The sequence below is a fragment of the Ornithodoros turicata genome, chromosome 4, assembly GCF_037126465.1.
Source record: "Ornithodoros turicata isolate Travis chromosome 4, ASM3712646v1, whole genome shotgun sequence".
In the NCBI taxonomy this organism is placed as follows: Eukaryota; Metazoa; Arthropoda; class Arachnida; order Ixodida; family Argasidae; genus Ornithodoros; species Ornithodoros turicata.
In genome coordinates this window covers 24,983,378-25,009,440 of record NC_088204.1, presented here as the reverse complement: position 1 = coordinate 25,009,440, position 26,063 = coordinate 24,983,378, and the positions used below count along the sequence as shown (strand labels likewise).

The 26,063-nt window shown below is 47.5% G+C and overlaps 1 protein-coding gene across 3 annotated transcripts in view; it reads left to right on the top strand.

The window, feature by feature from the left end:
• LOC135391338 (uncharacterized) overlaps window positions 1-22,180 on the top strand; it is a 40,361-nt gene extending 18,181 nt beyond the window's left edge. For all 3 annotated transcript variants that reach the window (XM_064621582.1, XM_064621581.1, XM_064621583.1), the window contains exons 2-6: window positions 5,036-6,145; window positions 9,035-9,271; window positions 16,031-16,114; window positions 17,387-17,543; window positions 21,523-22,180. In XM_064621582.1, coding sequence (XP_064477652.1) covers window positions 5,116-6,145; window positions 9,035-9,271; window positions 16,031-16,114; window positions 17,387-17,543; window positions 21,523-21,625 — 1,611 coding nt within the window. In that variant the 5' untranslated portion in view covers window positions 5,036-5,115 and the 3' untranslated portion in view covers window positions 21,626-22,180. The remainder of the gene's footprint in view (window positions 1-5,035; window positions 6,146-9,034; window positions 9,272-16,030; window positions 16,115-17,386; window positions 17,544-21,522) is intronic.
• Window positions 22,181-26,063: the final 3,883 nt, after the last annotated feature.

Sequence of the window (26,063 nt, the reverse complement as noted above, 5' to 3'; positions counted from 1 at the left end):
GCGCTACATTCAGTGCTCTCTGAGCCCAAAAGTCGTTCACAACGGCATGCTGCACAACTGCACGTTTCGCTCACCGACAACGCACGCGAAACGGTTTCCTTAGCTTTTTGACGTCCGCTCTAATCCGAGAAGACGCCACAGCGCGGTGCACCGTTAAGTCGGCGTAAGGTCGGCGTGAAAGCAGGCGTGAAAGCGAGGCTGTGTGATGCATGGAATGGAAAGCGTCGCGTACCTCGCATGAAAGCGCATCTATGAGAAACCTCCAGGTCTGGTGCCACGGGGTTCCTGGTAACGCAGGATAGCGGACACGGCGTGTCATTTTTTTTTTTAATTTAGAGATCAGTGCGGCCCATAATTTGGGTCACTGCAGTACCCAAAAACGTCAGTCACGGCAGTGGCAGTCAGTATGGCGGCCAGTGAAGGACGACGACGCGCCACTACTACCGCGCTCTATGGCACGAGCTGTAGTTCTATCTGCTGCGTCCTGGAGTTGAAGCCACGAGCTGAGAAGCTCCCCAGCATATCCAGCTCTCCGGGACATTCCATAATCGCCGATGAGGACTCTAAGCAGACGAACACCTTCAAAAAAGCACCCTCTCGTTGGTCGTTACTCTTATAGGCTGTCCAGTAGACCGGGAGGGTGTCAGATTGAATACCTCCGTACCTCCGTCTGTGCTGTCTGAGGATTTCCATGGGTTTTCCGGCAGACTTTCCTGGCTAGTATCGGCTCAGTATCCTTTGAAGTCGGCCCAAGACGTATACTAAACCCCGTCCTCTTCTCGTCCCTGCTGTCATCTTTCCATCTGTCCACGACTATACGCTGTTCATAGCCACATTTGGTTCGAGGCGTTAACAAAAAGAAAAAAAGAAAAAAAAAACTAGAAAAGATCACGGCTTTCCGGAACGGCTGTCGTACAAGATTCGGACAAAGATGGAGATGAAGTTGACGCGGACCAGAGCCGAAAATTAAAAGGGAGCCTGCCTCTACCTATACCTGAAGCTTCACCCACAGTTTTTAAGCTGTCTGACCAACGACGTCTTGAAATACGGGGGCCAGCGGCATGGCCGAGCGGGTTAAGGCGTCCCGCTCATTGGTGGTAGCCAAGGCCGTGCTGAAGACTGGGAGGTGGTGGGTTCGAATCCTACCACTGGCTGTGCTGTCTGAGATTTTCCCTGGGTTTTCCGAAGACTTCCCAGACGAATGTCGGCGTAGTCCCCCTGAAGTCGTCCCAGGACGTACGCATACTAAACCCCCTGTGCCTCACTTCCTTCCAGCTGTCCTCTCTCCATCTGACCACATGTGTGCGCCGCACATTGCCACAGTTGCTTCGCGGCGCTAACACGAAATTAAAAACATACGGGGCATTATCGATCAGAATGTCCCTCTCTATCTGTCCCCTTATCCTACATGTGCGGCGCCATTTTGGGTGGCAAGTGGATTGGGTTAGATTGAAATAGATAATTCTTGCGATTCGCAAGACTAGTGGATTTCTGTGCCAATTTGATGCCGCGAAGGCGCAAGGCACTTCGGTATTTTATGGCGGTATTACCATAGGTATTTGCCATATCTGCCATCCATTGTTGTTCCGCTGCCGGCAGAACCACCTGCTGGTACACATCCGGCAGTCGGTAGGACTTTTTTTTTACATTAAATAACGTGAACGGAGGCTACCCCAGCTACTGTACATATTAACCTCCCATGAACCTTCCTTCTCACTTCCTTCAGTTTCTCGCCTGTTCTGCAACATTCTCTCACCTAGAGTCACTAAATAAGCTACGCTCTCAGTGACTCTACTCTCACCCAGACTGAGCCTTTGAAAATGAAGTTTTTGTTATAATAACATAGTCTTCGAATATTACGTGTATTCCCTTCACGGCATCAAGCAATTATTGTATTGCACTGTGCCCGTGTTTTGCTCTTTTGAGTCACCTATGTTGTTTTGTACTGTATTTCTCCTGACATGATCTTCCTATGAAGTTCCTATCTTCTTAATTTTTATTTTTATTTTTGCTGTGCCTCATACCTGTTTTGCTGTCGTTTAGGTTACCTTGTCCTTCTGTTGCTCCGTTACCTCGTATTATATCTACATAATTTTATGCTGTGTATTGTACATACTTTTTCTGTATATCTACCTCAGATAGTGCGCCAACACAAAGGCTCTGGGCCGTTCTTGGGCACTGAATAAAACATTCCTAAATGAGTTGGTATCAAAGCAGCAGGATGCCTGATCCATAAAATTACGTTAAATCTTGACGACCGAAGACATCGAAGTCAGACGGCTGCCGTAGTTCTTGCGACACGTGTAGGACCTCCTGGGTGGCCTTGAGCCCCTAAGGGAAAGAGGAGCATATTACGATGGGAAAAGAGTTTGTTGGGTGACAAGCTGTCGCATTTGTACCAGGACTGTAGGGTGAGCTACAGACTGCTGCAGGTTTGACAGGCGACGTTTTATTCAGTTGCGTCGTACTGCAGTCGCAATTGGTACTCATGACATAGGGTGAAGTGGGGCTACTTGAAGACGGTGGCAAGTTGAGGGGGTTTTTCGCGTGGTATTTTCTTAGCAATAATTGTTTCTCGTCTGTGACACCAGGGTGAGCACAGTGGTTATCTGGGCTTTGAAGTAACATGTTGACGTTCTGCCGTGGCTTTTTAGAAAGACGTCAGACACTGTTTTGCAGATGTGGTCGAGGTAAGAGGGGCCTTTTTTTTTTGTCCCTTCTGTAACTTTTGCGAGCATTGTCTTCCAATTTGCTCGCTTCTGCTCCTCGGCTAATAAAATATGACCTCGCCGTTATGATGCTGTGTCACTGCCCTGTGTTTCCATGTGCATTACTCGTGGCTGGCCGTTTCGGCTGGCCCAAACAAAAGACAAAATTGAAACTCGGCATTAATTTTTTGATATCCTCAACTTATCCATAGGGTGGGGTAAGTTGATAAAAAAAAGTAGCCTGTCAATTTTGGCTCGTATGAAATAAATATCTGGTTCAGCACCAGAGTAATTTGTGGATCATTTCTCAAAGGTTTGGGGATTCACTTAACGACATATGGTACAGTTTAGGCGATTATTCTGACTTCTATTAACAAAATAGTTCAACTGTCTTCAACATAGACCGCCTTACCCTATTCATGCCAGTGTCTTTTACCCCACATGAACCACCAGACAGCTGTTGCATACTTTCGAGAAATGGGTAGGTGTTTCTGAAGGTGCGGTGATCGAGACAGGCGTCTGGTGTCTCGCTGTTCCTGGTGGTCTACTCACGTATACGGATACTACTTGGTGACCTCGACTATATTGGATGCGTCAGCGCATACGTCAGCGCATAGGGTTTATTCACACGCCGTGAAGCGCAGGAGACCGCCACTGTCGCTAGCATGCAGATGTGCAATTCGGCCGCCATACTGTTGGTCCCATCCAAGCCGTTACCCATATCGTAGCCGCCGTATATTTGGTGTTTCAAAGTTAGTGTGCTGCGTGACTTGTAGCATATATCCAAGCAATTTTCATGTTTCTGACGTTAATAGTCATCCAAAGAGCATATAGCAGCGAACGAAGGCTGGAACATAACTTTGAGAGACTGCGGCGAGGTGACGTCAGTGAATAAACCATATGGATGCATGTAACCGGTACCATTCCATTCTGACGGAAGAAGCTTCGAGGAGAACTTGAACCGTTCCTTCTTCGTCGTGAGTGCCGCGAAAATTGGTGACGACATTGTCCTCAGGCAATATACAGCATCCCGCATCGCTCCAACTTCACCCCTTTGCATGGTGCCGTTCGCACCTGTCCGTTGTGCGGTCCACAGACCTCCAGCTGAAGACGATACGGACTGTATACCAGGCGAAGCCACACAAAGATCGTTCGCAGTGCGCGACAGCACGCGAAATAAAAGTCAGTATTCGTCAATCGCATCTGTTGTCCAGTTCCTGGCTGCGAATACCCCATAACGCTACGTAAAATAAAGATAGCGGTGGCTGCAGCCCCCCCCCCCCCCCCGCACACACACATACAGTCCCAGCCGAGACGTAGATCTACGGACACGTCATCCATTATGATTGAATTCATTTCGACTTGTTTTCTAGCTGTAACTCCCAACGTCGATGGTCGTGGTGATGTAATGTCGCTGTTTTCGTTCTTTGTCTATAAAGTCCAGAACATTATGCAGCAGTGAGTGGTATCTTTTTACATTCCTTATTGTCTGCTCTTCCCTGTAGGACACGTTTTCTTCGATTTTTATTGCGTTTCTTTCGTCTCATATATGCAGACATTATCAGAAAATTCACCCTTCGGCGCAGTACTTGCTGTATAATTTTCCAGTGCGAAATTAGTTTGTGTCTCATTTCTCTTGTTGCGACACGCGGCGATTGTTGGGCGACTGACGACATTCGTGCTATCAAATGCGCAAAATACGCCCTTCACCATTGCCGGTGACCCGTACATTATAATATGAAAATTTCAACTGTTATCTATTACAACGCCACCTCACTCGATTGCGATACCTTGAATTGTTTTGAAGCGGCGGTGATGCGGCCTCCTCGCTGACGACACCTCGTACGTACCGCAAAAAAAAAAAAAAAAAAAAAAAACGTGGTTCTACGTCAAAAGGAAACGCAGCAAACTTCCGGAAGGACGGTCAGGGTTACGGGAGCCCGGGGCCTCAGAGGCACATGCTCAACGCGGGGCTTTCCTGCTGCGAGCCATATTCATGGATACTATATTGTTCATGGCAACGATGTGGACCGAAAATACTCGGCAGAATAAAACTGCAGTACAAGGAAACACTGCAAGGCCTTTCGATCTTGGTGCATTTGCACGTGTTCCACCCATTGCACAGTTGTCGTAGAGCAATTTACTGTATGCCGGGTGACGAATGCTAGACTTAATACAATGCCCCTGCTCCTACTCCCCTAGCGGTCCTGTTTGCACTTCACATACCTAGAGCTACTACACATAACGATAATTTGAATTGCCGGATAATCGAAGATAATCTTAATTGCAAGCATACATAATCTTATTGAATGCTTGTCCCACTACAGGTCTCAGTCTGCTCACCAGGGGATCTGCGATTCTTCCAAGCGACCTATGACGGTGTTGTGTTGCCGACATTGAAAGTGACATGAAGAGATTACGAGAGAACAGTGATCATGATGATCGTGAAGTCTCACTTCCTAACAATCCAACCTCGACTGAGCAGCTCGCGTCCTCATCTGCGGGTGTTTCTTTGAACACTGAAGTCGAGGAACCGGACGTTCCAGAAAGAATCCCAGTAGTCACTTCCGAGGACGCTCCGCAAGACGTACCCAACTCGAGCCTGTTTTCGAAAGTATTTCATTCCATTTATCTGGCCCGTCTAGAAGTCTTCCTCGTGCTGTACATCTTCAGCCGCTCCCTGACGGCAACGTCTATACAAGATCTCCTGCTCCACAAGGCGTGCCTCAATAACCTGCAATGGAATTCTTCCATATGCGACCACCTGGACCAGTATCCGCCCATCAAAGATGAAGCCGAGAAAATCGCCAGCAACTACAGCATGCTGAGATCTGTAATATCCTTAGCTCCTTCCGCGGCAATATCTATCGTTATCGGTCCCTGGTGCGACAGGTACGGGTACAAGACTCCTCTCCTGATTAGCAACATCGGTTATGTAGTTAGTACGACGCTCGTTCTTGTAACGGCCTACAGCATGCCGCTTCCTTTATACTATGACCTCTTGGCTGCGATTCCCGATGGCGTACTTGGAGGAATGATCTCTGTCTTCATGGCAGTGTACAGTGAAGCCACTCTTTCTACTAAAGGAAGTCAAAGACGTATCAAATTTTTCCTCCTGGATCTGGGACTCGCGGCCGCGTATCCTTTGGGAAACCTGATTGGCGGTCAAGTCTACGGTCATTTCGGGATCCGTGTCATATTGCGTGTTTCAATCTGTGTGTCCCTTATTGCCGAACTTTGGGCTCTGGTGGTGTTTGATGTGCCCGTTCGAGCGAAGGAGCTAAAAGACAGTGTATGGACCAAGCTGCGACGCCTGTTCAAAGTCCAAAATTTAACCGATGGTATTCGGGCTTGTTTGCGAGTTCGACCAGCTAGGGGAAGGACTCAGCTGTGGCTGCTCTTTGTATCACTCTGCTTCATGGTTATGGATATGGCAAGTAAGTGCAACACTGCAACAACAGCAGTTCAACTTTATCTCGATATCTGAATTCAGATTTCAATTTATCTCGAGATGATGAATGGGGAATTTCATCGCCAGTGGCGATACTCTACCTCATTACAACTGCAATGTCAACGTGGTAGCTCTGAGCAGCGACACTTTAGAACATGCACATTAAAGATAATATCCAGTGCATCCTGGTAAGATCACGTCACATAACACTCTTCGCTCCGCCTTTGTAGCTGTTATTTGGTGTGCTGTGACTAGGATAAAAGATGTGTACGTAAAATGTACATTACGGGAATGCAAGGAAACAAGAGAGATATGGAGAGCCGCTGTCCTTGTTTCCTTGTGTTCTCAGCACCTCCAGGCCTTAGCCACACAGCAAAAGGCACGGAACTCGTAAGTTACCACAGTTAACAATTGAAACCGAACTTCCCAAGAGTTGTTGCTGTTCTTTTTTAAAAAGTGTCTAGCGGCAATTAATAACTTGTCTCAAATGCGTTACGTTGTACTTCAATATCACGTGACGTCTGTCCGCGAATATGCCGCCTGATGTCTGGCCGGCTCTAACTTTGCCCTTTGCGAACGTTGAGGTACACCAGCTTTCAGTCCCTAAAAGCGTTCGAAATTAATTAGTGCGAAGAGTATTTACAACCTGACTTATGTGTGTGTGATCACACCAAGTTGATGGTATTCTGAAACATTGTGGTTATATTGCACTTTACAGAACTTCCGTAGGCGTTTTGGTAGGCCCGCGCAAGAGCTCGTGGCAAATCACTGCCTAAGTGACGGATTTAACGCCTGTTACGGGGTAACGACAATGTGAATAAGGCCCGGCGATATGGAGGGGGTGAGTGACCGCCTTAGGCCCCGAGCTTGAGTAAGCCCCGCGCACGAAGCCCCCAACCAGGGATTACTTTTTTTTAAAAAAATATCAAGTATGCACTTAATCGTGTGAAACAGGCCCCGCGATGTGCCTTTGCCTCAGGCCCCGCACACCCCTAGCACCGGCTGTGGCTGCACGAGCTGCAGGGTATAGGACTGCGGAGGTAATTCCGATCACCTGAGGTTCTTGTGACGTGCGCCGGAAACAGTGGCGTAGCCAGACCTCCAACGTAAGGGTGGGGGGCTCGATACGAAAACTCACTTCCCCCCCCCCCCCGATCCTGTGTGCGACAACACACACACAGATCTGTGCACACTGCAAAGTACGGATGAAAAAAGAAAGGAAAGAAAGTAGCTGACTTGGACCTGCACAATACGATTACATGTACAGGCTGTCATGACCAATGAGCCAATGAGGTGGTGTCACGAAGATTGGAAGTATTTTGAAAACTTTGAAAACTATGCAAGCTAGTGTGCTAGTGACGCTAGTGACGCTAGTGACGCCATGAACTGCAAGAACTTTTGCGATCGTCACACTGGTCCCCTCTTCCCCATATATTATGTTCTCCTCGGATCTGCATGATTTGCGTGGGTCGGTCTGTGACAGGTGGAGGGGCTCGGGTTCCTTCAAGGGTTCGGGCCATTACGAACCTGTATCCTTTCCGTCAGACTCTGAGAAGTGCGACGAAGTTTCTTCAGAGTCACAGGTGTATACGCTAACAGCAACCTCCGTGTTGCACAGGTGCTCACCGCGCATGACGAGCCTTGCTTCGCAGCCTTATCTACAATCTACAGGGTGAATTTAGCAAAGGTTACACATTTTGATAACGTCGTAAAAATAGATGACGTTTCTAGCGCTTCAAACTTTACAGACTCATAGTCATTCGTCTCAAGCTTCAACCACATTTTTTTTTCAAATGCTATCACTTTGTAGACAAAAGTTAGAAGCAAAGCAGATTCTCACCCCATGTATTTCCTATGGCCTATACCGCCCACACACCACCATTTTTTCATCTGTCTGCTTCTCGTTCACATCACCACGTATAGGTGGCGCTGCCTCGAAACCCTGCATCTAGTCCATCTGGTTGTTCCATAGGTTCTGGTTTTGCTTCGTCTCCAGGCAGCGCCACCTATACGTGGTGATGTGAATGTGAAGCAGACAGAGTAAAAAAAAGGCGGTTTGCGGACGGTATAGGCCATAGGAAATGCACGCGGGGTGAGAAATTGGTTTGTTTGCTGGCAAACAGTTTATAAACAATGCGGTTGTCGTTTCTGCGCGACGTTTTGGACGTATTTTTATCCGATAATCTCGCACATTGTAATCTCGCATATTGTAATCTCGCAGTTCTGCACATAAGGCATAGTACTGCTGACGACTTCCAAAGATATGTGATGCCTGCCGACTGCGTGTTAAGACTCACTGAGCCGATGCGATATACTTAAACTAAGGAAAAATGAGCTACCATGTTGCGGAAGAAGTATGGCATAGTTTACGCTGGCAAAATACGTACATTATATTCATCTCTTGGCTTTATGACGACAGAAATATATATCGTTAGCGACAAAACGACATGCAAACAAAGTCACGTGACCTCAAAATGACTGTTTCTATCAGTGCGACCAGGTCAAGGTGGCGGTTTTGCAGAAAGCACTCGCTTGGGGGTAGTTACAAAGATGGCGTATTTATGTCACCGGACGTCCTCCCAGTGTTGCTTGCAACACATCCTTCCAGTGGCGGCTCCGGGTGACCGCTCCTCGCATTTCAAAAACCATTTTCGTGACGTTTGCGCCGTTTTCAGACGAGATATTCCGTAACTGCGTTCGAAACATGTCAGTAACCATAATAGTAACAGAAGCCTGCAACCGATTTTCTTCCGAGGTCTCCCTTCCTCGGGGCTGCACACCACGCGACAAGTAACAGAATGATGTTTTATCAATAGGAAACTGTCCCAGTTCTATTGCTAGCATCTCTTGACTAACTTGTCTCATTTATTCGCAGCCATGAGCGTGTCCTACTATTATGTGCGGAAGATGTACTCCTGGAGCGTGCAAGAGTACACGGCCGTCAGCTCTATCTCGTCAGGCGTCACCTACATCTTCTATGCGCCCATCGTACTCCTTTTCTCACGGGTATTGAAGGTATCTGATTTGTGGATGGCAGCCACCGGAGTGTCCTTTGCAGTTGGTCAACTTGTCGTATGTGGTCTGGCGTACACGGAGTGGCTCTACTACCTCCGTGAGTATTGCATTGCTCGTCCTGGGCTCATGGAGCCCTATTTACCGCCCATTATACCCTATCTTACCAGCACGGACGAACTGCTGTTTTGGGCTCTCTTGAGCAGTGCCAAGCACTTCAGCCACGGTCACATTAGATAAGACACAGGAAGCTCATGTTGCTATATATACCTCATATTGTCTTGGTCCTATGCAGACTTGTACGTATCTTGAGTACGTACTCAAAATACAGTATTTTAAATACTTTTTCCGGTATTTTGGTACTCAATACCTTTTTGCGACAAGTATTTTTAATGTATTTAAAATACTTTTTTCGGTAAAATACTTTATTCGGCTACTCAGTACTCAAAATACTTTCCTTCCTCGTCAAGCCATATCCAGCACGCTTCCCGCCATGCCGAGATTTTCAGCTCACTGGGATTTAACCCCATTTTTCTTCGTTTTCTTTTTTTCGGGAATTCGCGAATCTGTCATTTTTCCTCTTGTACAATAGGCTGGTCCCAAGCCTGGCCTTGCTTCTCAATAGCCAGCTTCGTCAGAAAACCGTTCCTATTCATATTGCCAGGTGAATCACAAGGGGATTAGGTACAAGATAATCCCGGTATTTATTTCCTTGGTCATCAAAGCAATAAACACGTGTCAGAGGTTGAAAGACCCGAACCGACATACAGGAGGGATTACGAAGTTTTGGATCAGAACATATCAACAAAGTTTACTTGGGTTCACCAAAGTTCACCAAACATTACTTGACACCAAGACGTTGCAAATGAAAGATATGCATGGCTGATGAAGTTTATTCCTTTCATTTGTAAGGCCACGTTCAGAATATGCGTTTCACTTACTGCTAATATGTACTAAAGTACTTTAAATAGTATCTTAAATACTTCTTAGAGTATTTAGTACTCTACTCAAATTACTTTAAGTTTTGAGTATTTTGTACTGTATTTTAAATACTGTTTCCGTAGAGTATTTAGTATCGTATTTTAAATACTTTTGCGCAGTATTTTGTACAAGTCTGGTCCTATGTTACCCTACCAGACATTTTCTTATTGTGCGAATCAGCCTAATATTCAGCTCTCTAAATAACACTCATCTTGGTCAGAGGCGGCGTCTACGGGAGGGGGTGCAATCCCCCCCCCCCCGTAGACTCCTCCCAAGACGTCCTCCGAGGGGGCGTAAAAATGACTGCCGGATGGCTGGGAGCTCACGGTGTTTGGCGTCCCCCAAACCGATGACATCGTCTGTCGTCTGTGAAGCTCTGTTGCATTGTTCGACGGTCACAAGTATGGTCTTTGCAAGGCATATATATTAAGGCATATTAACGCATTGTGTACAAGCCTGTCCTTTCAACAGAATAGAATACGAGGCTCAGTCAAAACGTAACCCTAAAATCACGATAAAAAATCGAAATTGCGCAGTGCGCGACTTTTGCTTCACACAGGCTCTTTCCCACGGCGAAACGAAACAGTGAGAGACAGAAAGTTGTCATGACGGGAAGCGTGGCGTCATCAGACCATATCAAAGATGGCTGCCCCCTTGCACGTGTGCACCAGCCAGGAGCAGCGTTCAGCCGTTCGTTTTTTCTTCAACGAGTGAAGGACGAGTGAAGGTGAAAATCGAACGATATTCATCAGAGGATGGTATCCCAGTATGGGGATACTTGTTTGTCGCTGCAGCAAGTGTACGAGGGGCGCAGGAGGTTTAAATCTGGCGTGACTTCTGTGGCTGATGCACCGCGGCCGCTCCTGGCGGCCGACCGATGCCACAACGCCTGACATTATCGTTGCAGTGGAAGCTGTCATACGGGACAACCGCAGAGTAACAATCGACCAGGTGGCTGGAAACTTGAACATCAGTCACCACGTTGTTCACGACGTTCTACATTACCACAAGGTATCAGCCCGATGTGTACCAAAGCACTTGATTCCGGAACTCAAGGGACGTCGCATGGACGCCTGTCAGGAGGCTGTCACAGCGCTATGAAGCTCAGAGCGACGACTTCTTGCAACGTATTGTCAATGGCGACGAATGTTGGGTGCGCTAGCTATTTCCAGCCGGAAACCAAGAGGGCAAGCAAGGAGTGGCGGCATTCCATTTCACTGAAACCAAGAAGTTTCGTTCGCTTCTGTCGGCCGGCAAGGTAAGGCTGACTGTTTTCTGGGATGCAAAAGATCCAGTCGTGGAGCGCAACATGCCCAAGGGAGCCACTGTCAACAGCCAGTCATACAGTAAGCTTACCCAGAAAGAGTTGAAGCCCGCGATAAAATCTAAACGCCGTGGCTTACTCAGTTCTGGCTTGCTGCTACAGCATGACAATGCGCGACCGCACACAGCTCGTGCGACCGTGGAAAAAATTAAGGACCTTCGTCTGGAGTGTCTTCCCCATCTCGCATATTCGGCGGACCTTGCGCCCAGCGACTATCATCTATTTGGCCTACTCAAAGAAGCGCTAGGCGGGAAAAAAAATTGCCAGTGACGACGAAGTAAAGCAGGTGGTGCATGAGTGGCTACAGAGTCAACCGCAAGATGTTTTTTTTTGTTTGTTCTGCCATTGGAGCGCTGGTGAGGCGGTGCCGCACGTGCATTGAACGTATGGGGAGGGGGGGGGGGGGGACGATGTTGAAAAGTGATCACAAGCCTTCTATCTCTCTGCTACATTTTCCGCAAATAAAAAAAAATATTAAGGTTACTTTTTGACGAGCCTCCTATCAAAGGTTGGATGCCGTATGGTACGCTTTTCATTCATTCCGTTGTGTCGTGTTTCGTTCGGGGCGTCATGTGTTTAGGGGTCACCCACGGAACGCACGGCCAAAGAAGTTGTGTGGTACGGGCGTGAGGGGGGGGGGGGCGCAAATCTTGGCGTGTGCCCCCCAGGACCAAAAAGTAGACGCCGGCCCCGATGTAGGTAAACCTACCGCGCACCTTAAATAGGCCATCTATGTAGATCCTATTATCCTTCCTCCATTCCAAGGGCGACTTTGAACGTTCTCTGCCACTTGTTTATTGGGTTACTTGTTCGATATGTGTTAAAGGGATTGAGAAACCACACGGATAGACCTTTGTCTCTGACAGGGTCTGTACGCTTCACGCTGCGCACCTCTTATACGAAGTCCCACCTCCCAAATCCTATTATTTTTTTAGGCTACCGAGCTTTAAAAATCTCCCATCTTCGAGGCCCCCGCTAACCGTGGCGCCAAGCGGTGCGGAGCAGCTCCATGCGGGGCGGGGCAGCAGGCGGGACGTGACGCTTTGACCGGTTGCTCTACGTCTTAGCACTTCGCTCATTTCCGCTGGCGTTACGAGCACTTCGCCGCGCCGCGTACCAGCGTTTCATGAAGACGGGAAGCTCGCACTTCCGTTGCGCGCTCGATACGTAATACCGAGATGGAGGAGGGGAGCTAAAAGTGAGAGGACCTCATCATATTCAAAGCGCCATAACGCCGTGACGTGGGAGCGCAGCGTGAAGGGGTTTCGACGGAGATGTTTGGCACCCATAAATCAACATTTCAACCATGATTTCGTGTGAGTATTCGGGATTGGTTAGCCTAGAAGGACCTGGGGTCGGATTCACAAGCGCGATCGTAAGTAACGCTAAGATGCGCCAAGACGTCGCCGCCTGCGACGTGCGTACGACGGCGTCGTAAGCAGAGGTGGGCATTTGTCCTCACTAGCCTCGCCCTCACCTCAATTTTCTGGGAGAAAAATTTTCCTCACCTCACCTCAATTTGTTTCGACATTTTCCTCACCTCACCTCACCTCAATTTTTTAAAGCTATTTGCGTATTCGATGTGAAGATTGTGTATTCGATGCGCGTTGGCTTTGAGTGACTACCAATGCAAATGGATATATCTCAAGCGTGAGTGCATACAGGGTACGGCACGAATTAAACGTGTCATTTGACCATTATAAGAAAACGGCTTAACGGAAAAATATGGGGTAAACAACTTTCTTCTGGACATTTAGTTTGTCACCAAATACAAATAGTTTCATCAATTTGCCATTGAAATACATTTTCGAAATTGAACTCATTAAATTGCTTAGTCAATGTACCGTTCTTTTTTTTTCCGGCTTGCTGGAAGACTTGGCCTAGTCAATCACAGAAAACGCTTCGTGGAACGATTGTTATACCGATAAAAGTTGCGCGGAAATTGAGGTTCAATTGCGGGTATGCGAGTACGCGCAAAGTCGGGCGTCAGATCAGCGGCGGGAGAGGAGGGCAGTCCCCGCCCAGATGAGAGACAGAAGCTGCAGAAAGAAGGAAAGATATCCCATGTACGCGCGGGAAAAGTTTTCATAAAGTGAGCGTTCATAAATTTTTCCTCGCCTCACCTCAAAACATTTTCCCATAGTTTTCCTCACCTCACCTAAAATTTTTTTGAAAATTTTCCTCACCTCACCTCAAACATCACCAGAATAATTGGCCCTCTCCTCACCTCAAATATTGTGAGGTGAGGGTGAGGAAACCCTCGCCCTCGCACGCCCTCGTGAGGGTGCTCACCTCTGGTCGTAAGCACGATTCACGAAACTGTCGTAGTGGAGAGGGTACCCCCCTTTGATGAGGAAGAGGAAGTTGCTCATTTCGTGTCACACGCAACCACGAGAGAAACAGGCAACGGGTGCGAGACTATGTTTTCACTATGGTAACGATGACGAAAATCTGTTATCATACCAATAATAGTCGTCCCATTAGAAGAAGTCGCCCGTCCCCAAGTGTGCTGCTCATACAAGTGCTCTCGGTCTTCCGGTAGCCATAGTGCAGTCACAGGCGAAACGTCCTAGCGGACATCCTCTCGAAGAGGACGACTAACTACTTAAATGTCAATTATTAATTAAATATTGAATTAGGTACTTTCGGGCAATCCTCGTTGAAAGTCATTCCATTAAAAAAAATCCTGTAACGTGCACGTGCGTTGGAATATCTATCGCGGAATTCTGGTACGCAAATGAGTCGAAACCTCACCGATTCGGATCGCAGGGAGCACAGTGCTCAATTCCACACCAGAGGGCCACGTGGTTTGTAGGGATGGAAATGATTGGAGTAGGTGCTGATCTGCTGGCCAGATCAACCACTTTGTGGCCCAAATAAGCCTCCGACGGGGAAGGTCATGGGCTCCTGAGGCACGTGGTTTTGGTTTCGGACGTTGCACAGCACGCGCTTGTTTCGCGGTTTTTAAAATATATAATAAATGAGGTTTGTCCCCAGTATGCTACCTCGCTTTTGCCCGAAATTCCCTAATTAAAAAGTTAATGAATTACGAAATTTTAGGTAATCAGTCATCTTGTAGTTACTTGTAGGTACAGCTCCGTCCAAACCTAACTTGAACACGGCGCCGGCCTGCGGAGCAAGAGGGACGACACCCTAGCGGCTCTAACTGGAATTATCGGGAGAGAGCGTTGAGGGCTGTCCTACTCGCATCACGGTGGTGCCCGTCTGAGAACTGGTGCTCCGCTTCGAACGGGCGCTGACGTTTGCGTGGATATTTGTTATCTGCGCATCGTTCCAGTCTGTTCTGGAAATTGCTGCGGGCGATTGAAATCTTCGCCATCTGATCAGTGATTGTCCGCGCCGTTAGCAGCCATGTCATTGGTATGCGTCATATTGCTGTAGTGGCGTCACAATGATTGGAATTAAGCAATAGAATGAAAGCAATGTAATAATAATACACGTAAATGCATTACGCTGGAAAAAATCGTTGCTTAGAGCACTGCATTCCGCGCAACGTTGTATCATATGTTCGCGATAGCCAGCCAGTTGACGAGCTTGTTCCATTCTCCCAGTGATTCTCCTTGTGTCGCAGTGTGCTAACGAAGAAGTTAAACATGTTAAATAATGTGGAATAGTCGGCGCTTTTATGAGTGCTACCCTTTATTTTCCTTCCCTTCTAGCCTTTATTTCTTCGAACAACAATGAGAATGAACAGCTTGCTATGCGTCGAAATAATTTACGGTGAAGAACACCTTGTAGAACGTCGTAAGAATGGAATTTTCCATGCGACATCACAATGTGGTTGCTCGCTCGCATTATTCACATATTCACTGTCCATCACCACTTCCATGCTGCTTCAAAATAACTCGGGTTTGTTATGAGAGTGAAATTATCTTTTAGCCCTTGAACGCACAGAGCTTCTCCCGCGCAGTTAATAGCAAGGAAACGGTAGTTTTGAGGCAACTGATGCTTCACAGCGGTCAGTGATATCAGGTGGCACAAGGTCTCGTAATCACTACAAACAAGCTGAAGCTTTGCGTCTCTTATCATTGCCCATTCGAAGCGGAGCACCACTTCTCAGATGGCCACCTCCGTGATGCGAGTAGGACAGCCCTCAACGCTCTATCCCGATAATTCCAGTTAGAGCCGCCAGGGTGTCGTCCCTCTTGCTCCGCAGGCCGGCGCCGTGTTCAAGTTAAGTTTGGACGGAGCTGTACATACTCCCTTCGACAGGATGCCCGCCTAGCCGTATAACTCAACTGCAAAGACGACGTCTGTGCTGCTCTCAACGTTTTTTTTTTACAAAAAAAAATCTGTAAACGATAAAAAAGTAAAAAATAAAGATCCACCAAACTTCAGTGGAACGATACGTTACCGCGAAGAATATGGTTTCGGATGTTCGGTTATAGGATGTTGATTTTGCATTCCATTCTGGACGCTAACCCGGACACTTGACAACACGTGTGTCACATATTGCTCGCATTCCATTACTTCTTGACATCCGTGCTGTTATTAATAAGTTCGTATCATTCTCCACCTTGTCTTCTCTTTCAGAATACGTTGTTGGTATTCCATCTTTCGTGGGTCACGTGGGCATACGCACGCATCTCTCCAAGCTGTTGGCAGAAGATGAAGTTGGTGAGGCCTTATAACGAAATTTACATCGGCCAAACTCAACCTGTGGCACCGTTATACGTGCACTACCCAAAGTTGTTAACGTTAGTTATAAAGTATCTGAGTTACAGCTACAGATAAGTGGGTCCAAAAGTATATACAAACCGAAGTACAAGCCGAAGAAGTACTCGATACTTATACAGTTACTTTGCTCCCTTATATGTTCAAGACTAACTAAATCATAAAACGTATCTTCTCTGTTCACCTCATAGATTGAATAATGTATTTCTTAGTCGTGAACGAATAATTGAGATTTCTAAAAGATTCTATACAGTAACAAATTCTAAAAATATTCTTATTCACAGTACATCGAATAGACACACAAACCGCCAGTCTGCCCCTTATCCCATTTGTTGATAATGGTTTGGCTTATCAGCCATTTTCGTGTTCGATTACCTGCCTACCATCTAAAGAAGTACTCGAAACAAGGATACAAGTTACTCAAAAAGTATACTGAAAGTAGGCTATGTCACGACTTTCCCTCATCTTTCCCTCATCTTTCCTTCATCTTTCCTTCATCTTTCCTTCATCTTTCCTTTATCCTTTCCTTTATCCTTTCCTTTATCCTTTCCTTTATCCTTTCCTTTATCCTTTCCTTTATCCTTTCCTTTATCCTTTCCTTTATCCTTTCCTTTATCCTTTCCTTTATCCTTTCCTTTATCCTTTCCTTCATCCTTTCCTTCATCCTTTCCTTCATCCTTTCCTTCATCCTTTCCTTCATCCTTTCCTTCATCCTTTCCTTCATCCTCCAATTCGCTCTTTCCAAGGGCGGATGATTTTTGAAAGCAGCGTGGAACATAGGCTTCGCGCGCGCGGTTCAGGTCACCTGCTTGCGTTGTTCAGAAAAAAGAAAAAAAGTTACATCAGTTATCATTAAACGTACTGCTTGATTACTTTTTTCTCATTATTTATCTATTCATTGACCGCAAGTCACATGCGACCTTACTCCCAGCTCCTCACGTTAACATCACTGATATCGGTCGACATCAGCGCCATGAACGTAAGACGTTCCGACTTCCGGACGTTCATAATACGTTTCATAACTATTGGATTGCGGACTTTCGGATTTATCTGAACAAATGCCAAAAATGTACTCCTTAAATTTGAAAGCAATTCGGATTTATCCGAAAGACTCGACTTTGCGGCATCCCAGTAACCATGAGCTCAGCAAGAAAAGCCTTGCCCTGATGTTGTTTGCCGTTTTATTATTGAAGTATGTGTCCTTGGATAATGCAGGGAAGATCTTTTCATTCCTGGCGTCCTGTGAAGCCATCCTCCCCATCGTTGGTGAGGTGATCTTCACCAAGGTCTTTCAGTGGTCCCTGGACTTCTTCCCGGGGTTGGTGTACCTCATAGCTGCAGCCATTTGCCTATGCTCTGTCGTGCTGCTCGTGTGAGTATGTAACCAGTTACCCGAGGCACTGGAACTATAGTACGCCAGATGCTCTACAGCTCTAGAACTGCAAATCGACCTTGTTGCCATACTTACCTGGTCCCGTCTTACCTGTTCGTTCGAGTTCTCCCGAATATGCGTTCCAAAACAAGCTCTCGAGTAGGAGTTGGTCACGTGACCAAGAGGGTATGCGATCCTCGAGTTGATTACGCAAGGGGCCAGCGCGAGTACGATCCTCGACTGTGGCGACAGCGGACGACACTGACATTTGAGCCTCCGGACATCAGAACCTCTGGCCGCTGCTCCGTTTTGCTGTGACGGTGTCGACTTCGGTGTGGGGTCACCTTGCGTGAGTTCGTAAAGCATTCACGCCATGAATTAAGGGTAGTTACCGCGCCTTCCGAGAAACGGTAGCGCTGGTTCTGGTCCGTAGCTAGGTCTAACATGCATTGAAGCAGCTTTCGGCATTCACATGCAACGCGCTGATGTGTGTTGTATATGGTTCTGCGCATGCTGCTCTGGAGAAAACATGAGGTCACAAAATCTGCACTGGGATTTCCGGGCGTCCACCATATTGTAACCGAGACGAGCAGCAGCAAAAGCGGACGACAGCTCTGACGTCACTATACTCTTAGGTACCCTAATCTGACAGAGAGTAGCGCCAGTCGATCCGGAGTCGCCATCCTCGGGTAGGCGACTCGTTTCTGAAACGCGGGTCGTGACGGCGTGACGTAATCGGGTTGATTCTGGAACGCAACGAGTAGCTACCCTGAACTCTCTGGTCAACCCGGGTGAGTTCTGGTAGAGCAAGAAGGATGCGCACCCGACCAACACCAACAGCACCTGGCTTGGGCGACGTACGTGACGCAACAATTAAGTGTGACGTACGTGACACACCAATCACGACCGTGCTTTCAGCGGCCATAGCTATGGAGACGAGCCACCATCTGTAGCTGCTAGCCACGAAAACCTGCTGTTTCGAAATCGTCTTCGGCGATTGGCTGACATCTTGGTCTCCTGCGACGATTGCCTGACTAAATATATCTACTTGCGTTGGAGTGAGGGGAGGCATTACGCAGGCTCTTCTGTATCTATAGTTGGCGTTCGCCAGACGCGGAGCGAGTTGATCTTGTGGCGGCCGTGGACGACGACGACGCGCAATACGATCACGCGCCGGCGGTGCTGATAAAAGGGCTCGCCGTTGTCGGTCTCACAGGAGTGGGCAACGTCAAGACTGACGTCCTGGGCCGACTTCTAAGGGAACTGTGCCGACATACGTCTCAAACCCGCGCGCCAGCGCATCATCAGTTGTTATTTGTAACCATTATGCTTAGCCTTGGGCAATCTTCCCTTGTGGATAACGGCGAGCATCTGAGATCGAAGTAGTAGTTCCATCGATGCACGCCTGGACAGCGGCCACGACATCAGACCCTCCAGAAGATTCAATCGTCACCGATCGGGACACGTGTAGCGGAAGCCTGAACGAAAGACACCATGTACGGCAATTCGACCCTTCTACCATCCGAAATTTCAAGACCGTCTGCGGACCGCCAGAATCACTAGGCAGCGACGCTTTCACACTTCCCAAGACCACGCATTTCACACCTGTCGACACTTGCAAACACCACCATCTAAGCGTCAACACTGCCTCATGCCGGCGATCTTTCATCCAAGGGCAACGTTCCACCGGGGACCCCCAGGGTAGACCACCATGAGTCATGCTCCCAGCCTCCACCTGCTTCACGATGGTCCTCCCCGGCATCTCTCACAGATCAGTCCGGCCGCGGCACTAGAGCTTTGCGCGCGCCTACTGGTCTCTGTAGTCGCGGCAGCCGGAGCCACGTCACCCTAGTCGGCGCCTCGGACTACACCACCTCCATCCAACATGGCACCCTCACCTCCCGTTCCACTGGCGCACACCGTCAGCACCCATCTTCCCCTGCGGACATCGCAGCTCCGACACCGATGCACACCACCGGCACCAAAGCTACCTTTGGATATTACTTCTCTCTGCAACTCCTCTGTACCTCATTGGCAACAACAGTCCAAGCGTACTGCCCCTGTACGGGTCGCTGTACAGTCGCCCACACCGCCCTGGAGCCCGTGCTGCTCAAGCTCTCACCCTGGAATTTGCTCGGCCAACGCAGCACTTGCCCTCACCACCACGCCACTACCGCAGACGCAGCAACCACAAGGAATCAGTATCCAGCTGTCTCATCAACGTGTCGTCACCGCTTGCCACCGCCACCTCAAGGTATCGACGCAGTCCTCAACCGCAACTACCGCTCCGCGTCTGAAGGGGGGAGGAGTGTGGCGGCTGTGGGTGACCACGACGCGCATACGATCACGCGCGCCAGCGCATCATCAGTTCCGCCGATCCCGCCTGAATAGCGGCCACGCCATCAGGCCCTCCAGAAGATTCCACCATGATCGAAAAGATTCCATCGTCACCGATCGGCACTCGTGTAGAGGAAGACCGTCGTACTCTGCAATCTCAAACGACCAGTGAAACATGCGAATCCGATCCGATTCGAGCAGTGAAACATGCGAATCTGATCCGATTCGACCAGTGAAACATGCGAATCTGATCCGATTCGACCAGTGAAACATGCGAATCCGATCCGATTCGACCAGTGAAACATGCGAATCCGATCCGATTCGACCAGTGAAACATGCGAATCCGATCCGATTCGACCAGTGAAACATGCGAATCCAAACCGAATCGACCAGTAAAACCTGCGAATCCAATCCCATTTGACCAGTAAAACATGCGAATCATCGATGTGCCAACCAAATCCTCGAATCCACGAATCCCAGCTCCCAAAACGGCGAATCGAATTTTTCGAATCCACCAACCACGTTTGTTTTGTTTCTTTTTCAAACTGGCGACTCCGGAGTCCTCGAAAGCCTCATTGGCCGAAGGGTGTTTTCTTGTTTTTTTGTTTACATTGCTCTGGACAGAAAGAGTTCAGGTAGGAACTGTTACATTACAAGTTTAAAAGTAATATGGTTTTGCTTTCGATTGTTGCTTAGTTTTATGATAAATAATTCAGACTCGCGAATTTATAGTTCGCTTCTTGTAGTCGATGAACAGTGTGTTAAATAGATTACGTTTGAGAAGAACTATATGGGTATATTTTCTCCCGAAACTGAACTATTATTTAATTTGTTTTTCATTAAACAAATGTATCATATTCTATTTCAAAACACTTTTCGGTATAGGTTTTTTTTTTCTTGGCGTTTTAAACTCTATTCATAAAAAGGATTCGAGATTCGTAAGATTCGTGGATTCGCAGAACCTTCCTTGGATTCGGATTCGGATTTAAAAAATTCTGGATTCGTCCCATCTCTAATGCGAATCCAATCCGATTCGACCCGAAACATGCGAATCCAATCCGAATCGACCAGTGAAACATGCGAATCCAACACGAGTCGACCAGTCAAACATGCGAATCTAATCTGAACCTCGACAGTGAAACACGCGAATACGTTCTGAATCTCGAGAGAGAGACATGCGAATCCCATCCGAATCGACCAGTGAAACATGCGAATCCAGTCTGGATCTCTGCAGTGAAACATGCGAAAGCCATCCGAGTCGACCAGTGAAACACGCGAATCCGATCGGAATCGACCAGTGAAACATGCCAATCCCATCTGGATCAACCAGTAAAACATGCGAATCCCATCTGAATCGATCAGTGAAACATGCGAATCGTGTGACAAGGGTCGGTTCCAGACCCTCATTTTAGGGGAGGGGACACTTTCTTTGTCGATGCGCGTAATTGGTGAGGGAAGAGCGGGAAAACCACTGTATAACGTAATGCTGTTTTTGCCCCCCCCCCCCCCCCCCAGAACCGCCCCTGGTGTATGACACGATTTCTGATCCCTGTTGCAAGTGCCTCTGCCAAGTGCAAAGTGGCCCTGTTATACGTAAGCTAAGCGTCCTCCACGACACTCACAACGCTTTATTTTCCATTAGGTACTGCGCCCGTATATCAAGCCACTCCTACACACCACTGCAGAAGGAGAATGAAATAATCTGCGACGACGACGCCGTCGGCAACTGCAGCATCAGTGCTTGAGTTATATCGTGCGATAAGAGAGCGTCGCAATATGACATTAGCGGAGCTCTGCTGCGAGGGACAGCGGACCTCCATTCCGGATACAATTGGACGGACATTCTAATTGAAAGATGTCCCTCCGGCAAACGCACAACACGTTGTGTCACAGTCTCAACGGCAGAACACACGTCATGAAAGCAAGATTATTTCCTGGCCCTTTACTTTTTACACAGCCTATAATGGCATATGTCCTTTGACTAGCACAACCGTGTTGCCACTGGCATACTGTTGAATGCAGCAATGAGCAACACAGTGAAGACAAGAGGTTGGCGCCACGGCTGCTTACTGACAACTAACGGAAGTCTTTATTCGACACTCTGCATTCAACAATATGTCTAGACACCAACTACCCCAACTTCGTACACTTCTGCCACTATAGCAGCAGGGGTGCCGCACTCATTCGTGTCCGCGGGCCGCATTGAGCCATGGAAGCATTGAGCCATGAAGGAGCCATTTCCACGGATTTGGGCTAGCCTGTTCTTGATATAGATGACATAAAACGTGTATATATATATATATATATATGTGAGTTACTTAGCGTTGCTCAATAGCAGGGTCAGCAACCCTTTTTATTTGCTGTGTGATGAGGAAACTTGGCAACATCGTGCGAAATTCATTGCGCAGCTGTAATCTTATGGGCTGCGTTGAGGTGTTCGTTTTTGAGGTGTCGTTTTGAGGTGTTAGTTGTGAGCGTAACTTTGACCTATTAAGGTACATCACAGAAAACGCCTGCGCGCAGACGTATGTTTGCACAGTTGTCTCGCCCCCGCAGGGGCGTCTGCTGTCGCAGGCGTTTGATGGGTTGCGACACCGCGGACCCGAGCACAAGTGGTTTGGAGCCACCCACGTGACGGCTGTGCGTGGCTTAGCCGTAACCGAGGAAAAGTAGATCCTGGTGGCTGAGCCAATGCTGAGGTTTTGGACCGTTGCGGCCCCTCAGTGGAGGCAACACTCCACTTTGGCTCCAGCTTCTTGCAGACGGTGCCTCTGGTCTGACCCAACCAGAGGGAATCAGCCAGTTGCCTTTTCCTGTCCCCCTCTCTAGTCTGTCTCTGTCCTGTCAGCTGTCTCTCATCTATCCTATTATCCTTTCCTTCCTTTGACCATTCTCACAGGCAGCAAGGGTTAACCCTGTGCAGGTAATCTACCTTGGTTGTCATGCATAGTGTTATAGCGGAAGTGTACGGCTAACGTTCAATGTGCCGATAACATTCCCTTGTTGGGCTCCGTGGTGGGCGGCCGGCACCACCGCCGAAACAAACCTACTTGTATGGGACCCAAAAAGCATGCTACTCATGATCGGCCTCTGAAGAGAGGACGCACCGACGAATTTTTCCCATCGCAACGGAAACAAGCAAATTCTTTTCCAAAGTTCCTCATCATCCACTCTGAAAGTACCGAAAAAACCGTGGGGGGAAATATCCCCGTTTGTCGTAGGTAAAGTACTCACTAATGTGTTAGGACCAAAGTACAAGGCAAAGAAAATGGCTTCTGGGGACTTACTTGTTGAAGTTAACGATGTAATACAAAGCACAAACCTCTTGAAAATAACGGGAATTAACAACACTCCAGTCACCGTTTCACCGCACAGATCCCTAAACAGCACGAAAGGTGTCATTTCAGTCCAAGAACTATTAAAAATATCAGAACAAGACATTTGTGAGGGCTTCCAGGATCAAAACGTAACGTCCGTACGGAGAATCGTAATCCGCCGAGAGGGAAATGAAATCCCCACCAAACATCTCATTCTTACTTTCGACACTACGACGCTACCTGAAACAGTAACGGCCGGTTATATGGTCTGTAGGGTACGTCCCTATAAACCTAACCCTCGAAGATGCTTTCACTGCCAACGTTTTGGCCATGGTTCACAAGTGTGTCGCGGGAAGCTGACGTGCGCTAAGTGCGGCCAAGCAGATCACGCCAGTGAAAGTTGTACGAACCATAACACACACTGCATTAACTGTAAAGGAGAACATCCTGCCTGCTCTCGTTCATGCCCTCACTGGAAACAAGAAAAACAGATCATCACACTAAAAGTACAAGAGAACATATCTTTCGCAGAAGCCAGAAAGCGGGTATCGTTTTTTAAAACAGTGTGTTACGCCCAGGCAGTGCGTGAGGGAGCGGCCGCACGCCCGGGTCAGTTTGTCCCACAATCTCCTCAAAGGGAGCTGAGTGGGACACCTGCCACTCCCACATCGCGGAATGAATCCGCGGCCTCACATGGATCGAAGCAGAGTTCTGATCGTGTGTCTCTTGCATCGGAGGAGGAGGTGATGGATACAGGTACTTCCGGCACACAGCGCAGTACTGAGTTATCCTTGCCACCAAAAGAGCCACAACAAATAATCAACAAAGAGAGAAAAGAAAAACAGCGCATTACTGCCCCCTCAAGGGATGGCACGACATAACTGCATTCAAGGTATGGCTATTATGTCCAGTCTTTCTCTGGTAGTCCTTTTAATGGCAGTTGCTGTGCTCCAATGGAATTGCCGTGGCACAACTCAGAATTATGACGACATCTGTGGCTTACTCGATAAGTATAGGCCATATCTGTTTTGCTTACAAGAAACTATGTTAAATAGTACACACACTAAACTTTTCAAGCATTATACAGTATATCGAAAGGATCGTTCAGGCAACACGGGTGGTGGTGTTGCCATCATCGCTAACGCAGGCGTTATCGTAAAGGAAATAAATCTTAACACCCAGTTGGAGGCTGTCGCTGTAAGAGCACAGTGAAAACGCTTGACTACTGTTGTGTCTCTTTATGTCTCTCCAAACAGCCGTCCTACACTCAACGACTTTCTAGACCTAGTCAGGCAGTTGCCAACCCCTTTTCTTATTCTTGGAGATCTCAACGCTCATAATATACTATGGGACAGTGACAAAACGGATACGCGTGGAAGATTGATAGAACAAGTGTTAGACATCACGAATATGAGTATCTTGAATGAAGGTGAACCTACATATTATAGCATGACACACAGGAAATATTCATGTATTGACTTATCTCTTGCATCACCAGTTCTATCTGGGGACTTTACCTGGACTTCAATCCAAAACCCGTACAGAAGTGATCATTTTCCCATTCTCCTGGAGACTAGTGTTCCATCCTCAGCTCATAATGTTCGTCCACGTAGATGGAAGTTCCAGCTTGCAGATTGGGAAAGGTATAAAACTCTCGCTGAAAGCGATCACGAAAGGCTCAAGGAGTTGTCAATTGATGAGGAAAATGCGAATATTACAACCATAATTCTTGATGCAGCGTCAGAATCCATCCCCCGTTCTAGTGGACGACTAGACAGACGTCCAAAGACATGGTGGTACGAAGAATGTCTCGAAACCTGGCGAGCTCAGAATAAGGCATGGAATGTTTTCAAACGTTATCCTACGGCAACAAATCTTATTGCTTTCAAGAGAGCGATAGCACGATACGTACGAAAACAGGCGCGGAAGAAGTCTTGGGAGAAGTGTGTTACAGAAATCAACAGTCAAACCCCAACAAAGGTCGTCTGGGACAAAATAAGAAAAATGGATGGCGAACATAGAACATATACAATTCCTCTTCTTAATGCAGCTGACCCAAATAGTACATCCATTAAAGAACAGGCCGACCTATTGGGAGAACATTTCTTCAGAGTGTCAAGTTCTGCCGCTTACAGTCGTGAATTTCTAAAACACAAAGAACAAGAGGAACGAAAGAAACTTAAAGTCCCTAAACAGAGGACCGACTACAACAGTGATTTCACTTTACATGAACTGGGACGAGTGTTATCGGGCTGCAAAGCCACGGCAGTCGGACCAGATAGTATACGTTACTGCATGTTACAAAATCTGCCATGTAACTCTCTCCAGTCGTTATTGCAGTTTTTCAACCGAATATGGAAAAAAGGAAAATTACCACACGACTGGAAAACTGCTATTGTAGTTCCATTTCTAAAACCTGGAAAGGACCGCAGCAAGGCAGAAAGTTATCGTTCTATTACGTTAACGAGTTGTCTCTGTAAAACATTTGAGCGACTCCTTAATAATCGTTTAGTATACATTCTAGAACGGGATAACAAAATAGATAGTTTTCAATGCGGATTTCGGCGTCATCGGTCCACTGTCGACCAGTTAGTGCGTCTAGAAACGCAAATACGAACAGCTCATGTACAGAGCCAGTTCTGCTTGTCGGTCTTCTTTGATCTCATGAAAGCGTATGACACGACATGGAGGTACGGGATCCTGCAAGACATCGTTGACTGTGGAATCGGAGGAAATATGTTTTACTGCATCGAAGATTTCATATGTAACCGCGTCTTCAGAGTCCGTTTAGGAAATACACTTTCTGATGTGTTTATGCAAGAGAATGGAATGCCACAAGGAAGTGTTTTGAGCGTAACACTCTTTG